Source organism: Elaeis guineensis, chromosome 1, assembly GCF_000442705.2.
Source record: "Elaeis guineensis isolate ETL-2024a chromosome 1, EG11, whole genome shotgun sequence".
NCBI lineage: Eukaryota > Viridiplantae > Streptophyta > Magnoliopsida > Arecales > Arecaceae > Elaeis > Elaeis guineensis.
The window spans coordinates 42251659-42270734 of NC_025993.2; the positions used below are offsets into that span (position 1 = coordinate 42251659).

A 19076-nucleotide genomic window follows, 5' to 3' on the forward strand; every position below is an offset into this window, starting at 1 on the left:
TTCAAGCTCCCTCAATTTGAAAGCTACGACGGGACTTCGGACCCAGTTGACCACCTGAAGGCCTTCCGGACAATGATGCTACTTCATGATGTGCCAGACACCATCCTATGCTGAGCTTTTCCATCCACCTTGAAGGGAGCAACGAGAAACTGATACTCAGCGCTGAAGTCGGGTACCATCTTTTCCTTTGATCAGATGAGCCACCAGTTTGCGGCTCATTTTGTTAGCAGCCGGCGTCCCCGAAAGGGTTCGGAGTCCCTCATCAACATCAAGCAGAGGGAGGGGGAGTCCATTCGGGCTTACGTCAACCGTTTCAATGTCACCGCGTTGGAGGTCCGAAACTTGGACCAATCGGTCACGATGGCCGCTCTAAAAGGCGGCCTTCAGAAGAACGACCTTCTATTCTCCCTGAAAAAGAAGTACCCCAGGGATTTTGCTGATTTGTTAGCTCGGGCCGAAGGGTACACCCGAGTAGAAGAAGCCTTCAAGATGAAGGATGAGGAGATCGCGAGAGAGCGACAGGCAGGAGACTCGAGTAAGCCCACAGTCGAAAAAAGGCCGAGAGAAGCTCAGCCACATTCTCGAACTCCTCCCGGGCACAAGCGTGCCCAGACTCCTCCCCGAGCACACAGACAGAGAAGCCCGGAGCATCGGATTCGACGGGCCTCTCCCCCAGGAAGATTCTGCAGCTATGCCCCCCTCAATGCATCGAAAATTCAGGTGCTGATGGAAGTCAAAGAGCAGCTCCCAAGGCCAGAAAGGATGCGCACACACCCTGAGAAGTGCAACCCTAACAAGTTCTGCCTCTACCATCGTGACCACGGCCACGACACAGAGGAATGCATTCAACTCCGAGATGAGATCGAGGAGCTCATCAAACGAGGTCAGCTCGACAGGTTCATTTGATGCCAGCCTGAGGGTAGAGAAGATCGGCCAAGGGTCCTGCCGCAACCTGAGCCGTCGAGGAGGGAAGAGCAGCCCGGAGTTCAGCCTCCAATTGGGATCATCAACTCCATCTCTAGAGGACCTTGATGGGGAGCAGACCTTCTACAGCCCTGAGATTTGAAAAATCTGTAAATGTATTACGAACGACTTCGCTTTAAATCAAGATTCCTTTCAGATTTGCACATCTCCCCTTTTGGCATGGACTTGTAATGATAGGGGATAACCCCTTCAGACAACGAAAACAACAACTAATATGGGCAAAGTCGAAAGTCCGATTATTTTAAGATCAGACAGGGGGAGAGGCCCTACAACGCCCCTATGTGCCCCCACAGTCATGTTAGGGACAGGAGAAGAACCTCGCCCTAACATGAGCAAGGCCAAAGGCTCGATTATTTTTAGACCGGATGGGGGGAGAGGTCCTACAACACCCTTATGTGCCCCCACAGCCCTGTTAGGGACAGGAGGAGAACCTCGCCCTAACATGAGCAAGGTCGAAGGTCCGATTATTTTTAGACCGGATGGGGGGAGAGGTCCAACAGCACCCCCACAGCCATGTTAGGGACAGGAGGAGAACCTCGCCTTAACATGAGCAAGGTCGAAGGCCCGGTTATTTTTATATCGGATGGGGGGAGAGGCCCTACAGCGCTCATATGCGCCCCCACAGCCCTGTTAGGGACAGGAGGAGAACCTCGCCCTAACATGAGCAAAGTTGAAGGCCCGATTACTCTAAGATCGGATGGAGGGAGAGGCCCTGTAATGCCCATATGGGCCCCTATAGCCCTATTAGGAGCGGAGGAAGAACCTCTTCCTAATCTGAGCTGAAATCGACTACATCAGAAATAGGGGAAGAACCTCGTCCTAATCTGAGCTGAAATTGACTACATCAGAAATAGGAGAAGAATCTCGTCCTGACACCAACTAAGGTCCGATCATTCAAGACTAGATAAGAAAAAGGAAACTTTTTTAGCGACCCCTCTGTGCTCTCGCGACCCCACTAAGAGCGGAGGGAAAACCCTCACTCGAGAAAAGAAAAAAAAAAGGAGAAGGGGGTTAAAAAGAAAAGCGACGAACTGCATCAGTGACTGATGGAAAACAAATTACATCAAAGATATAGGGAACCTCGTCTCAGCGAGGATTGGGGTTTTTATCAAAATCTCCTGTCTCCAAGAGAGCTCTCAACACAGGCCAAGGATAAGATGGCTTCCTCAGGGTGACGAGAAGCTCAGACCTCCGAGCTCGAACTCTGAAAGGAAGCGTCAAACTCAAGTGGCCCCGGACAAATCTACGACCATAAACAAAAGGATGGGTCAATACGGTGGCAATCGGGTACCTCCGAACGGCATCGATATCGAGCAAGGCAAAAGCCGAAAGGAGCTCGGCAAACGACAATTCAACACGTGAGTAAAAGAGGTAATAGAAAATTTTCTTCTCATGTCATTAATTAAGTATACATTACAGAGCCCTAAAGGCTGAAGAAGAAAGATGACAAGAAAAGCAAGCCGATGTGGCGATGACCAAGAACCTCCAGATGACATCGGCATCAAAAAAAAAAACAACAATAAACAAACAAACGGCAAAAGAAGACATGTAGAAGGACGGAAGGCAAAAAGAGCCCTAAGGGGGCCCGGCTTTCTCCGACTTCGAACTTTCGGCTTCGACCCTCATCAAGGAGTGCCTTAAGCTCTCGACTTCTTCTTCCAATTCTTTCTCCCTCATTAGCATCTCCATATACCTCCGATGAAGTCGCTGGCTTTCATTCTCCACCTCTCGATGCCTCTTTCTCAGGACCTCAAATTTCGCCTCCGCATCCTTGACTGCCTGCTGCTCGTATACCAACTGGATCTCAATTGCTGCAGCTCGGCCTTCCCCTCCCCAAGGGCGACAGATAGCTCTTCTACGGTTCTTCTCAGGGATTGGAGTTCGTCGGAATCCCAAACAGGAGCAAACAGAGCTCCTTCAGATAACTGCCTTTGAAGGCGGGCAACCTCGTCGGTCGCCATCCTGAGCTTCCCCCTGTAGTCGTCCACCTACTTGCACCAACTGGCCCGATACGCGTTATAGCTCGCCTTGGCATCTTGGAGCTGTTGCTGAAGGTCAGAGAACTTCTTCGACCATTCTCGATTGCAGTCGGCCCGAGTCGAAAGCCAGGACAAGCTTCCTTCCAACTGGTTGATCCTCTCCTGTGCAGCCGACAGCTCCGCTCTGAAAGAGCTGATCTTGGAAGCTTGAGCCCAAGATCGGTCGCTGGCGTGCTTCTTATGTTCCTCGAGCTCCTTCTCAAAGTTCGCTTTCCTCCGGCTGTACTCCATGATCCCTTTCACGTGGAGGTTCCAAAAGTAGGTGGTCTCCGCGGTGGCCTCAGAGTGGCTCTCCTTCAACTTGCGAAGTTCGCCCTCCATCTCCTTCGACTTTTTTGTTAAATGATGAACTTTCTTCCTCAGATGTTGGATCGTAGACTTCAGCGGAACTCCTTGTGGTAAGGGAAGTGCTTCGGCAGGACACTGCCATCGGGAGGCAAAAGCATCAAGGCGCGTCTCATTGCAGAAAGAAAAGAAAAAAGAGTGGAGAAGCCCTCCATAAGGAGAAACCCAATTTTATTGATTGAATATTTGTTAAAGACAAAAGGGAAAAGAAAAATTACAGTAAAAGAAAAATACAAAGTCAGAGGTCTCAGACCTCTGAAGCAGGAGTTGGGGAGCTCGGTGTTCTTGGAAGGGAGGCTGCGGTGGTGGCGGCAGTAGAAGAGGGCCCGGCTTCATCTTCAGATGCCTCATCCAAAAAGCTGAGGTCGAGCTCGAGAAATTTCTTGACCATCTTCTCTTGACAGAGCTCGAACCCTTTGATGAATGCATCTTGGCCGAGCTTGACGTTCAGGTCCCTCATCTCCGCAGAGGCTTTGAACTCCTCCACCACTTGGACCCTGACCTCCGAGACCAGAATCAGAATCTGCTCCGTCAAATTGGCTACCTCGACCTCCGCCTTCCTCACCATCTCCTCCGAGGCCTGCTTTTCTTTCTCAAGGGCCTCTCGGAGATTGGCTACCTCGGTAGCCTTTTCCTTGAGGCGGACGGCTTCGGCCCGGCGGCCCTTCTCCACCTGGATAGCATCCCTCCTCGCCCGGTTCGTCGTCTCGATGTTGGCAAAGAGCTGGTGCCTGATCTGCAAGGGCAGCCAGGAGGTCAGAATGAAAGTTGAGGAATAAATTAAATGAAGGAGCGAGGAGAAGGAGAAAAGTGAACCTGTTTACCTTGAGAAAGGATCCTAGAGAGTCCCAAACCCGTTGTTTGGGATCGGCGCGAACGATCCTCTGGACGACTTCGGGCAGGACGCAGCCGTCGACCAGTCATTTTATCAGGTCCCTGTCATTAAAGGGATTCTCCACCGGCTCTTCTTCGAAATCGTGGGATTCTTCGATGGTGGCTCGGCGGTCGCTCACCCTGTGGGCAACCGTCTTCCTTCTCCTCCCCCTCTCAACCCCTGGCACCTCCTCGAAGCGGGCCTCCGAGGCGGGAACCTCAGCGGGAGAACTCCTTGAAGAGGCCCGAGGAGCCGGGGGCTCAGCGTCTGAAGGAACATCGACTGCGAGAGCCGCCTGGGCAGGCGTGGCTGAGCTCGTTTCCTCCGTTCTGGCCTTCTTTGCTGACCCGGAGGCCGCGGTGCCTTTTCTTTTGTGAACTTTGAGGCCTCTGACAAGCATCCGTGCTGCTTCGGCGTCCATTCCTAAAAAAAAAAAGAAAAAAGAAAAAGAGAAAGGGGAGAAGAAAAAGAGAAAAGAAGAAGAAAGGAAAGATGGAATACTCGCAGGATCCAGGGGACTCAAGCCGATGTTGAACAGAAACTGCTCCTTCAGAAGGTTGGGAAGGGAATGAGTCGGATAACTAAGAAGCTTCCGGGCGGTCTGAAGGTCGTCCTCCCCCAGGCTAGGAGTCCGGCGGACAGAGTCCCTCAGGGAGCCCCAAGGGGGCAATCTCATCTTTAAGGTCGGATATTGGACGTAGAGGTACTTTCCCTTCCAGTTATGGATAGAAGAGAGAGCACCTTTCAGTAACCCCTTCTTGCCGAACTGGAGGGAGAAGTACCACCAGTCCTTTGCTGAGGGGTGGCGCTTGAAGGTGTAAAAATACCTAAACAAAGAAAGAGATGGCTGAACTTTGACTACGTGGCAAAGGGAGAGGAACCCTATCAGAAACCTAAAAGAATTCGGTGCGACTGAAGCTAAAGAAATGTTTAAAAAATGAAAAAGAGCGACGACGAAGGGCGGAAGCGGAAGCTGGAGCCCAGCACGAAAGGTCTCCTGGTACAGGCAGAAACGGCCAGGTGGGGGGGTGCTAGCCCAGTCGGTGGGACCAGGAAGCTCCAGATCTTACTCCGAAGGAACTCCATACTGAACCTTTATCAGTAAAAGTCCATCCGGAGTCAGAGAACAGAGAATGACGCCCGACGCAAAAATCGAGCGAGGCCCAACCCTAGATGTGGGTTCGTCTACAGTATGAGGGTTTTGGGGGACCGAGGCGGACGAGCTCCTAGAACCACTAGAGGTGGAGGTGCCAGAAAATATTTCAAACAAGAACCCTAAAAATCTTGAAGAAATCAGGCGAAATAAGAGGCAAAAGGTTCACGGGGGACCAAGCCAAAGGAATGCGGCAGAAGAAAAATGGAGGAGAAGGGGCACCTAGATGGCAAGAAAAGGAACGAAAGTTTCGGGACTAACCTAAGTCGCTCCGAAGGATGCAGAGGTGCAAGGACAGGGATGACTCGAAGAATGCCTAGGGCCAAAGTGGACGCCAAGGAAGGTCAGAGCTCTCGGAGAGAAGGCAGACACCGACAGAACTTTCAAGCAGAATGAGACCCCTGGAGGCGGAAAGGTGGGTTTAAATAGATCCTGGGATCCGGTGCTATAATGATCGCGAATCTCCCCAGACCGACCCATGCTCGCCACGTGTCCCACTCGCCACAACAGGCGGCTAAAAGCGGCTGACAGCTGATAAAGCCATTACTGCACTGTACCTGGGACAACGCTCCAGCGAAAATTTTGAAAGGACTCTTCGGATCGCCCAGATTTGAAAAGACTCCAGCACGCGTGCATTAAATATCAGGATTTTCGAGGACGGTCGTGCGCAAGATTCAAGGGGGCAACTTCGGTTGTGAAAATTTTTCTGTACTTTCTTCATTCGAAACTCGAACTCGGAAGTAAGGGGACTGGTGTTGGGTATGGAATACCCTCCAGTCGAAGTTCATGTCAGGAGTGACCCTCCAGGGATTCTACTGACGTCCGACCTTCGGCGACATCTTTTCGAACCTCTTCGGCGGTCGAGCCTCCGCAATATTCTCAAATTTTGCCGACAGATAAACTCTCACCAGTGTCGACCGAATTCTTCACGACGGACTCCACCCAAGTTTCCACAGTGGTCGACCACCTTCTAGACTTCGTCCGGGCTCCTACGGGAGCCGGACTTCTTCTCTGAACTCTGGCTGTAGGTAGTCTTCATCCGGACTCCTACGGGAGCTGGACTTCTTCCCTGAACTCCGGTTGCAGGTAGTCTTCGTCCGGACTCCTACGGGAGCCGGACTTCTTTCCCGAACTTCGGCTGGAGGTAGTCTTCATCCGGACTCCTACGGGAGCCAGACTTCCACCCTGAACTCCTGTTGCAGGTAGACCTCATCCGAACTCCTACAAAGGTCGGACTCCGAACTTCTACCGCAAGCGATATACTCCGAGCTTCTGCTACAAGCGGTCTACTTCAAATTTCTACTACGAGCGGTCTCCGTCGGATTTTCACTGTAAGCCTTCACCCGAGCTCCCATTGTGGACGAATTCCTTTTGGATTTCCATTGCAGGTAGGCTTCGGTCGAGTTTCCTCGACAAATGGTCCCCATATGGGCTTCTACGGAGATCGGACTCCGATCGAACTCCTGTAGCGGATAGATTTCGGACGAACTCCTATGGTACACAGACTCCAGTAGCTGGACCCCTCCAGCGGATGAACCTCTCCAGTGCCATCCGACATCCGCTGCCGGTCGACCCTTTGCCGAATTCTGCGTGAAATCGAACTTCATCTACAGAAAGCCTCTGGCTGAGCTCCTATAGCAAATGGCCCTCGCCTGCAGTATTAATGCCCAAGGCACCCAACGGTAGAAGGCTCGCCAGCAACATCCGAGCTCTTCTCAGATGGATAGCTGCCTCTCCCCGCCAGATGCCTCAACCGGGCTTCGGTCGACAGGCCTGGACTCCCTGGCAGGCCATAGTAATGGCCATGACTCTGCTCCACTCCCTGCGATGGATTCCACGCGGCTTCACCACTCCCTGACAGGCCATAGTAATGGCCACGACTCTGCTCCACTTCCTGCGATGGATTTCGCGCGGCTCCACCACTCTCTGGCAAGTCACGACAACGGACACTGCTCCACTCCCCGCAACAGATTCCACGTGGCAGGCCACAGTGATAGCCACGACTCCACTCCATCACTCTTCGTAACAAACTCCTCCTGGCCCCGAACGGCCCACTACCAAGCAGTTACAAACGTCGCCATCAGTCTGTTGCATCCTCCACTTATAAAAAGGGGACCCCAGATACGTTATTCTCTAAGCTCTAATTTTTATCTCAAAACTCTGCTAAAATTCTCGTTCGAGCACTCCATTCTTGTTGAGGCAGAGAACTGACTTGAGCGTCGGAGGATCTTGCCGAAGCACCCCCAACTCTGGTTTAGACTTCCTTTGCAGGTCCCGGCGGCGACCGCGACTCCCCCGACTCCAGCTTCTCCGACGCCGGTGGATTTTTGCACCAACAATACATATATCCCATAAGAGACATTCTCAACAGCAGAATGCTCTGGAGTTGGTCACATTCAATGATGATGTACCCTTACATCTCACCTGTATGCCATACCAGTGTCTCCACACTCATTGATTAAGAGGACAACCAACCCATATGACCTACAGTGACCTATGCTCGATAGAGGTTGTCGTTCTTATTAACAGCCTATTATTTGGTCATGAATAGTTTTAAGGACTAATCGATAAATCCTCTCTTTATCGAACCTAAATAGTCCTAAGGACTTCATCATAACAACGGAGTTCATTAGAAGATAAAAATTTATGATGAAAATATCAAAAATATATTTTATTTATTAACAAATCAATTACAATACAAGATTGCTCAACCGTCAACAGATTGACGATTGACTTTTGGGACATATTTTCCAACAGGAAGGCCTCAATACTCTTCACGAGCATGTCGTTGATATAAACCTCCATATTATAGTCAATTTATTCTTTGAAGATCTTATTGATCAGTTGTTAATAAGTCATTTTGATATTCTTGAGATCAAAAGACATGACTTTGTGGCAATATAGGTCTTTTTTGATGATAAATATCATCTTTTTCTCATCTTCAAGCATCATCCGGATTTAGTTGTAACCAACAAAGATATCCATAAAGCTTAGGAGTTGATGATCCGACGTAGCATCGACCAGTTGGTCAATTCTCGATAATAAAAAAATATCTTTTGGACAGATCTTATTCAAGTCAGTATAGTTGATGCATATTCTCTACTTATCATTAGCCTTCTTGACCATCACTATATTTGCCAGCTAATCGGGGTAATGTGCTTCTCAGATAAAATCTATGACCAGCAACTTGTCGACCTCTTCGTCAATTACTTTTTACTTTTTCAGAGTGAAAATTTTTTTCTAATGTATTGGTTTGTATTTAGAGTCAACATTCAATTTATAGACAATTACATCAGACGGTATATCTAGCATATCTAAGGCTGATCAGGCAAAAATGTCAGTATTTGTTTGTAAGAAGTCCACAAGCCTTTCCCAAAGATCTCGACTTAGCATTGATCCGACTTGGACAGTCCTTGTCGGATCCTCTTCCCTTAGGGAGACCGAGACAAGTTGCTCGATGGGTTCTCCTCTGGTTTCTTCCTCTTGGAGGTCCAACCCATCAACAGGAAGAGCTTCCAAAGGCTTCTTCCCTTTGATCATTGTCATGTAGCATTGTTGAGCTAATTGTTGGTCTCCTCGTATTTCTCTAGTTCCATTTGTAGTTAAAAAATGGACGAGGACATGATATGTCAAGACAATAGCTTGAAGTGCAGCCCAGGTCATCCCAAAATTACATTGTATATTGAAGAAACTCAGACTATAAGGAAGTTAAGTTGCATAGTTGATTGTCGAGGTCATTGTCTGACAATAATCGAGAGGACAATTTCACCTTCAACTTTCATTGAATCTCCTATAAATCCAACTAGTGTGTTGATTGATTTTAGTCGGTTAGTAGACAATTGCATTTAGAAAAAAGTATCATAGAATAATACATCGACTAAACTTTCATTATCAATAAGGCAATATTTTACATTATAATTAGCTATTGTCATAGAGAGGACAATAGCATCATCATGAAAAGTTTGGGCTCCCCAAAGATCTTCATCAAAAAAAGTAATTACATTATTTTCTTACCAATGCTTCGAGGAGTTCTCCAAGCATTCTGCCCCTCCAGAAGTCATTCTTCTAGAGATCATGTTGATCACACCAGCCGTAAGTTGAGCATGAGTTTCTTCCATGGATTGTGGCCAAGGTTGTGGGTCTACAGATAGCTGAGTTGGATTATCACACAAATATTTCTCGAGATAACCTTGATGAATCAGAGCTTCAATCTTATCTTTTAATTGAATACACTGTTCGGTGTCGTGGCCAAGATCGTGATGAAATCGATAATATCTCTTCTTGTTGTGAGTTGTTGGCAGGGTCTTCATTGATTGAGGTCATCAGAGGTAACTTTCTTCTTCAATTTCCATGAGAATCTATGCATGAGGAGCAATGAGAAGGGTGTAGGAATCATATCTGTAGCTGCAATTCTTCAGCTTTAGTCTTTGCTGATGAGGTGGAGCCTCTCTATCAATTCAGGGCTTATTAGATCCCATCGAGAATCCATTCTTCCTTCATTTCTTTTGATCTTTTCTTTTGGCTTGGCGTCAGTTAGTAGCATCCTCCTCGACGTGGATATACTTCTGCGCACATTCGAGGAGTTTGGCATATGTTTGAGGGAATGTCTTGTCCAAAAAATACATAAACCTAGAGTTTTGTAGTCCCCTCTTCATGGTCGAGATGGTCATTGACTTGTTGAGGTCTTGGACCTCCAAGGTGGTGGCATTGAAATGCACCACGTACTCTCTCAATGACTCCCCTTCTTGTTGCTTGATGGAGAAGAGGCTGTTAGAATTTTATGGCATTCTTTTATTAGTACTAAAGTGAGTCATGAACAACTGCTCAAACTATTCAAAAGAGTGGATACTTTTTGATTGAAGCCTAGAATACAAGGTTCAAGTAGTTTTTCAAAAAGTAGTTGGGAAGGCCACACAAAAGAGGGTGTCAGAGGCCTCCTAAAGTATCATGAGAGATTTATAGCTTTTCAAATGATCGAGTGGATAGATGGAGCCATCGTAAAGCTTCATCTACGGCATCTTGAATTGGACATAAATTGGCTCGTCCAAGATCCATCGGCAAAAAGGCGGATGAGTATCAATACCGAGGATGTTGGCAAAACCTCGGTTATCCACCTGTAACTATGCAAGTTGGTGGTTGATTTTCTGTAGCTTGCGATCATAGTCGTTGAATCGTCGTTATGATTTATCGTGATGATGGAAATATCCAGGTGTGAAATCTTCTACAGAAGAACTAAAAGGAGAACGTGGTTGCTTTCCCTTTTTGGATGCCCGTCGAGGAGAGAGACCATTATTTTTTTGAATCGGCACGATGCGATGCTGGATGCATTGAGAATCGGCATGATGTGAGTGCTAAGGAAGTTGTGGGTCGGCACAATGCGAGTGCTGAATGTATTGACGATGTAGAGAAGGGGCACGTTGACTGTGCCTTAACGGCGTAGCTTGTAGTGTCGGCTCCTCCGATTGTTGGTGCTGCTGTTACCGTTCCACAATTTGTTGAAGACTATGAATGATTTCTGTTAAGGTCTCGATATGCTATACGAGTATAGCAAACTATTGTTGGTCCACTGTGACCATTGGTCGTGAAGCACTGGACTCTGTGTTTGGTATCGAAGGTGCTTCACATCGTGATAAGTGTCTAGCGGAGCTGGTTGATGCATTTTGTGCCCTAATTTTTGTCATGATTTTTGTTAGGGACAACTATGCTTTGCTCCTACCTGGCGTGCCAAACTATTGCGACTAAACTCTGACAAGATACTTAGACTGCTGTGAAGGAGAGTATGCCTGATCGTTGGATGGAGAATGGATCTGCACAGGAAGTCCACTTGCCAAAGATTATCTGACGAGGGACTCTTTGATGCCTAAGTCAGCTGACGAAAGAAAATAGTGAAAGAATTGTAGTGATGGTGGCACAGAAATGAAGGCCAAAGTTAGCTAAAAAATTACTTACTCTGGTCCCCCTCTTATCTCCTTTTTATAGGGTGGAGGTGCCGTTATCTAATAGTTATCGATCATTACTTTTGAACGTGGGAGTTATAGGTGAGTAATGTGCTATTAGTGGATAGTCACCCTTATCCATGATTTGATAATTATGGGCAATTAATGCCCACGTTGAGCAACCATCTTTCGTTTCCTACTTTTCTAAGGCTAATAGTTACATTTATGGGTATTCAATCATTTATCGAGGAGGTGTCCTAACTAAATACCAAACAAGATAGTCTGTAAAATGCCGAATTGTAGAATAGTCACACTGTATGAATTGTCTCTTAACTTAGTCGGCTATACTCCGAGTAGAATTGTCAGTTGATATCCTCATCGGCTATCCTAGTCGATCATTCGGAGGATCATCCCAACATGCATCATATGAAAATCGGCAATAGATATGAAGATTGGGGCTGCAACAAATTGCTATAGCTAGGACTGCAGGTCACAATCCAAATAAGCTAATCACTTTGAAAGCATATTTAAATTTTCATATACATTTGACTTGATTGAAACAAAATCAAAATTTAAATGCTAGCTGAGTTTTTGAAATTGAAATAGAAGAAGGTGAGAATTAAGGGGATCATGCTTGAGATAAAAATATAAATTTACATAAAGAGAAAAAGAATTAATACTAGTTATCTAGCCAATCCTTATATATTCCTAGATTTATGTACATTGGATACAGGGCAGTCTTCGCTCCTGCATACATGAGATATTATCCACTTCAGCTTCTGACCGTCATGGCATGGGTCTTATGGTTTTGCCTTTCAAAAAGCTTCTTATGAGGGAGAGAAGATCCAATTTTATATAAATCAGAGTTTTCTTGACTCACAGCCAATATAAGACTAATGATACGCTTCCTCTTACAATACACTATAGTCCTCAGAAAAATTTTGGACAAGATTGCGAAAGATGCACTACAGTCCGTTGAAGGCACATCGACTTTTCTCTTTGATTTACAATCAACATGAGACTAATAATATCTCCTCGCTCCTGTACCACAATAGATATTATATAATATATATGTGTATATTTGGATTATCGGATTTTAAAATTTATATATAGCTATATCTATGTTTGAACATTTAAGAAATTATATTCTATATAGAGGATCAGATATTGTTCAAATAAAGTTCGCAGAAAGTGGAATTGAATTCGTACTCACGGATTGCAAAACAATCTAGTCAAGCTATCAGATTTTTTAGTATTACTTGTATCTCCTGGTACAAAACTAGTGACCCAGCCAATTTTTACCTTGGCTTGTTCAGTTTTCCTGTTAACCTTGAATACGGTTTCATTTTAAAACCGGGGCATTTTAGTCTTTTTATATCAACATTTTTTTTCTTTTTCAAGGAAAATCATATGCCGATCATCTCTCCACGCGATCCCTCTTTCGTCTTCCCCTCTCGTCTCTCTCTCCTCACTCTCTCCACTGTTGATCGCCGCCGCCGACGAGGTCTCCTTTCTCTCTCCACCGGAGACGACAGTGCCAGCCGGTCGGCCTTCCCTCTCTCTCTAATCTTCCCGGAGGGCCATGGCCACTGAGGAGAAGGAGAAGCCCAAGGGAGGGGCGGCTAGATCCAGGCTCATAGTCCGCCTTGGGGCGTTCCTGGTCTCTCACAACCTCTTCGTTAGGTATATTCTTATCTCTTTGAATTCTCCCTCTCTTCCTCTTTTCTTCCTCGTTTTAGCTGATTTTTGAGTGAATTGTTGCTTGTTTTTTGATGAATGATATCAGTGTCGTCTGCTGCATCGCGGGGTTCATCGCCCTCCTCCTCCTCCCCGTGCTGGCCAAGAACACCTACATCTCTGAGAACGCCCTTATGCCAGGTAGGCTCCAAAAAAGGGTCACATTTTTTCGTGGTTCCATCCTTATATGAATTCAAAAACTTTCCGTGAGTCTTTTTGTTTGTACAAAGAATTTATCAGTTTTATGAATTGTCTCCTGGGAAAAACAAAAAGAAAAAGAAATCTTTTTGTCTGGCTTGGTTTTCAAAGGTGGATTTTCTGGGAAAGGAAGGATTATTTGAATGGACACTTGAGCAACAAAATGTAGGAAGGTTCGCCTATGTTGGGGATCTTGGGTTTACTTTTTGAGTGTGGTGCCATTCAAACTCAATGGGGGTGTCAGTGTAATGAAGGCTTTATGGAGAAGCTTATACCTTTCTGGTCATTGATGGTAACTAGAACTTAGAACCTCACTGAATTAATTGCTATGTAGGCTTGGTGTTATGAATGAATATGTGATCCATCAAAGTTTGATATTGCTGCATGACTAGCTCTCAACATGATACCGATCCTCTAAATCAATATTAACTTCTAGAGGAGTTAACATTGAGCTGGAGAGAGGCTGTTATGAAACATAGAAGTTCAGTTGGTAGGTACAAAGACCTACATATGTCTATGCAGTTGGAAGTAATTCATTGGTTGATTAGCATGCTCAAAAATGTCTTGAAGGTAGAAAAAAAAAATGCCAAATGATTGGAGATGTCTTATAGGTAACAACCTACAAGGATAAAACTATTGCAAAAAAAATCTGACCAATGGCGATGAAATATAACGCATGAGATGCACCATGAAGATATGGAGGAGGTTATAGATTATGCTATGGGGGTCAGTAGCGGAGTCTTTCCTGCTGAGGTAACTCATGGAAAGATGCAGACAGAAAACAAATAGGGTTATCAGCTATGGACTTGGAGAAAGCATATGATAGATTACTACTAAAGGTTATTTCAGTGGGCGCGAAGGAGCAAAATGTATTAATAATTTATGTTTATATTTTTTATGCATTATTTTGTTTGACATGCATTGCATAATGCTTATTTGTTAGTATACTATAGTGTAAACCTTTAAGCAACAATTGATATAATGTTATATATTACTTGATATTTTATTTTTCAATGTAATAATAAATTTTAATTGAATATTAGTTAAATGCAAGTACTCGTGTGGACATGTGTTTAGTCCGGTTTGTGTGTTGGGGAGGTCTTGGGTACTTGTAAATGACTAGAGAATTTAAGATTTTAAATAATATCTTTTAGCTAGCTTTTTAGTTTTTTTGGGTGAGGTTACATAAATTGCTTATTATTTATTTTCATTTCACGTCATAATAATTGATGTTGACTCATGTCAAATAAATTAGTTGTTTTTATTTTATACCACAATTTTTACTAATCAATTTGTTTTTGAAAATATTATACCTTCTCCTTCTTAAGGGAATGAATTTCCTTCCCATTTAAAAGTAAAAAAAAAAAAGAATGAATTGTGATTCATTATGAAATGTGATTATTTAATCTATTGTCGTTCCAAATAGGTCAAACCTGGAATTTCCATTCCATTCCAGTGTTCATTTTAGTGAAGCAAACGAATTGTTAGGGTTTGTGAAGCTAATGGAGTATGGATGGTAGTCTATGGATTTGGATGATGCGCAAATTATGGAGTTTGTGAATGTTGATGTTATTTTTGATTACGAAATATGCTGTCATGATAATTTGTTTTGCTTTATAAGTGTTTTTGGCATACATGTGAGGAATATATATTAATTTATCACTGCATCCAAGTCATATTATGTTCTATTTTCTCAATTATGAACCAAAACAAAGTATGTTGGATATATATGGGTGTGGTTATAAACTTAAAATATTGCAAGATGTAAAAGGGTGATTAAGATGCGGGACAACCTTAAAGAAGAGAGAAAGAAAATCAATCATAATGATCAAGCTCTCTTCTGTTCATCAACAACAAATCACGTCCAGTCAGGGACTCATTATTCCTAGGATAGACAGTATAGTTGCCTATACTCTGCTCAGGAGGCGTGATTGATTGATACGAGACTAAAATGAGATCAATCTAAATGATACAGATGAATGCCATTTGAGAGATCAGTAAACAACTAGCCATAGAGAATTTCATAAACAGATAGCAGAAATTAAATATGCTCACGAGTAAATGCAAAAAAAAAAAAGAATGGAACGAGAGAAAATAAAATATTAAATCCATAAGAAAAATCAAGAAGATGATAAGAATCCGGATCGTGGTAGTTAAGAAACTACTCTGATTAGGGTTCTTAATCTTTTAATCAAACAGATCCATCGATAAAGAACTAGGTCTTTACCAATATCGGATTAAAAAAAAAAAAAAGATCAACTGTAAGGAACGAAGGTCTTTGACAGCATATGATTTGTAGAATAAGAAATCACTCTTCTCTCAGCACGACAGATGAAAAATTCTGGATGGAAACAGATCTTCTCTTGACGGAATAGGCTTGCGTGGGTAGATGGTGGAGTCGATCAGAGTCGCAGGAAACTGGATCTTAAGTAGAAGGAGTAGGATAGAAAGTGGCCTCACACCCTCCCTTGTGGGATGATTTTGGATCTCACACCTCTCCCTCTCGGAGCGATTGACACAAGTATTTGTGGAGTTTGTAAAATCATTCATTTCTCTTTATGGAAGATACAAAGATTTATATAGGACTCTAAGAGTCCTGTTTCTTTAAGAATCTCTTATCTTTTACAAGGAAGAAATCACCCTCCATAAAAAAGTAAAGCATTATATAATAATCTACCATGGGAAAGAAATCAGCCTTCAACAAAATAAGTAGCAAGAACTCTTAAGGAATTCTAGAGAAGAAATGAACTCCATGTGGGTGCTTGATGCTTGACACAACTTGGCATGAGCAGGCACATGCTGGCATGCATATTTCTTCTCTTGGCATGTGGAGAGTGGTGGCTCCAAAGGTGACGTGGATAAATCCAAGTATGGCCCTATGGACCAAAGCTAAATGCATTAAAAATTTATTGACTGAAAATAAATAACTGAAGTAGAATCAATCTAATGAGGCTTCTTCGATCCAAATCAAACTTAAATCATGTTGCCAATTTTTGATGGCTCTGGTGTCCGCACCAATTCTCCGAAGTGCAAAAAATTCGACCCTGTCGAGTGTGGGTCGATTCCGCTCTGATGACGCTCAAGTAGATCGGGATCAATGCATTATAGCTCTTCTCTAGTGATCCAGGTATCTTCGGACTCCGATCGATCTCACCATCTGATCAGATACCGCTGATAGCCTCGACTCCGAGTGGAAAGATCTGCTCATCCAAAATTCTCTCAATCTAATCGTGTTTTGCTGACATTTTGGCTGGTGGGCACTCAGGGATAGGTTTGCTCTCAAAGGTTGGTTCAGGCTCAAATGGCTCACTAGGTATCCGAGTTGATTTTTTATAAGCGACAAGATCTGTAATGTTAAAAGTAGAGCTAATCTCAAAATCAGAAGGTAGGTCCACAACATACGTATTTGATCCGATTTTCTTTATGATCTTAAATGGACCTGCTACTCGGGCATGTAACTTCTTCACGGTTTGGGGAAAAACTGTTCAGACCTCAATCGAGCCATCGCATAGTCTCCCTCTGCAAACTCTGAACATATCGATGAGAATCTGTATTCTGTTTATAAACTTAATTGCTCATACTAATTTTTTTACTGATCTCTTTATGCAGACTCTTGACATGCTGTGCAAATGACTCTGCAGCTTCAAAATCCTAGCATGCATGGGTAGTGGGATGAGGTCTATTGGTTTTCTAGGTTGATATCCATGAACTACTTCAAAAGGACTCATGCCAATGGACTATTAACAGAGCTATTATATGCAAATTCGGCTCGAGGCAGCAAAAGATCCCAGTAACCCATATGTTCCCAATCAAGCAACACAAAAGATTTTCATGACTCCTATTAACCACTTCAGTCTGACCGTCTGTTTGCGGATGATAGGCAGAAGAAAACTTTAGTTTTATGCCTAAAAGGTGCCATAGAGTTTTCCAAAAGTAGCTCATAAATCTAACATCCCTATCAGAAATAATGGTTTGAGGCAATCCATGTAGTCTAACAATCTCATCAAAGTATATCCTTGCAACTTTCGACGCATCAGACGTTTGGCAACAGGGCAAAAAATGTGTCATTTTTTGAAAATCTATCTACAACCACTAGAATAGAATCATGCTTCCTAGCTGTCCTAGGTAATTCCAAAACAAAATCCATACTAACATCTTGCCAAGGACAGTCTGGTATAGGTAAGGGTGTATATAAGCTGGTGTTTTATTTTCTCTGCTTGGCCACGGCACATGTTCTACATTAGGCAATAATTCGGGTGACATCTCTTTTCAAGCTTGGCCAAAAGAACTGGGCTTCTACCAACTCTATAGTTTTATTCCTACCAAAGTGTCCAGCTAATCCTCCAGCATGTAATTTCCAAACTAAAAGATCTCTTAAAGATGTACAAGGGATACACAGCCTAGTTTCTCTAAATAGGTAACCATCTTGAAGGGTATATTCACTACTTTCTCTAGATGGTCCCTTACATAAAGCGGTAAGTATGTCACCAAAATCTGGACACTCCTCATAATTTTCTTTAACTTTATCAAAACCAACAACTTCTATACTAACGGTGGACAGCAAAGTATGATGACGACTCAAGACATCAGCAGCATGATTCTCTACACCTGCCGGTGTTTCAAAATAAAAGTATAGGCTTGCAAAAACTCGACCCACCTACCATGTCTATGATTCAATTTCTTTTGAGAATTCAGGAATCTAAGGGCCTCATGGTCAAAGTACAAAATAAATTCTGCGGTAGTAGGTAATGCCTCCAATATCTTAAAGCTTAAATTACCGCATAAAACTCCTTATCATAGGTAGAATACTTGAGTTTAGAATCGTTAAGTTTCTTGCTATAGTATGTTATCGGATGACCTTCTTGACTAAGGACACCACCAATCCCAACTCCTGACGCATCGCACGCTACTTCAAAAACCTTAGAAAAATCAGGGAGACGTAAGATTGGGGCATGAGTCATCTTGTCCTTAATGTCTAGAAAGGCTCTATTGGCTGCCCTAGTCCATTCAAATTTTTTCTTTCTAATGCAGTCAGTGATGGAAGCGACTATGGTGCTAAACCCTTTTATGAACCTACGATAAAAGATTGCTAATCCATGAAAACTCCGCACGTCATGCACACTTTTGGGCACCGGCCACTCAACTATTGCTCTAATCTTTTCAGGATCAGCAGATACACCATTGGGGGTAACAACAAAACCTAAAAAGATGATATGGTCTATCATAAAAGTGCACTTCTTAGGATTAGCATACAAGCTTTCTGTTTTAAGAACTTGACACACTCTTTGGAGGTGATCTAAATGGTCTTCCCTAGTTCGACTATAGATCAAAATGTCATCAAAATATACGACTACAAATACTCCTATAAATGATCGCAGTACTTGGGTCATCAACCTCATGAAAGTACTAGGGGCATTAGATAATCCAAATGGCATCACCATCCACTCATATAAACTATTTTTTTGTCTTGAAAGCAGTTTTTCACTCATCTTCTAGTCTAATCCTTACTTGATGGTAACTACTCTTAAGATCGATCTTAAAAAAGATAGTGGATCCGTCCATCATATCTAACATGTCATCTAACCTAGGGATGAGAAAGCGGTACTTAATGGTGATCTTGTTAATGGCACGGCTATCTATGCACATCCTTCATGTACTATCCTTCTTTGGAGTCAGTAGTGCAGGAACCGCGCAAGGACTCAAACTCTCTCTCACAAATTTTTTTTTTATCAGCTCTCCAACTTATCTTTGTAGCTCGGCATGCTCATTAGGGTTCAACCTATAGTGGGGCAAGTTGGATAGGGTAGATC

General features: G+C 43.8%; 1 protein-coding gene across 1 annotated transcript in view; it reads left to right on the forward strand.

Annotated features, from left to right (window-relative positions):
• Positions 1-12738: 12738 nt before the first annotated feature.
• Positions 12739-19076, forward strand: part of LOC105034940 (uncharacterized) — a 44238-nt gene continuing 37900 nt past the window's right edge. The window contains exons 1-2 of the mRNA XM_010910293.4: positions 12739-13014; positions 13118-13209. Of these exons, the coding sequence (XP_010908595.1) occupies positions 12914-13014; positions 13118-13209 (193 nt within the window). The 5' untranslated portion in view covers positions 12739-12913. The remainder of the gene's footprint in view (positions 13015-13117; positions 13210-19076) is intronic.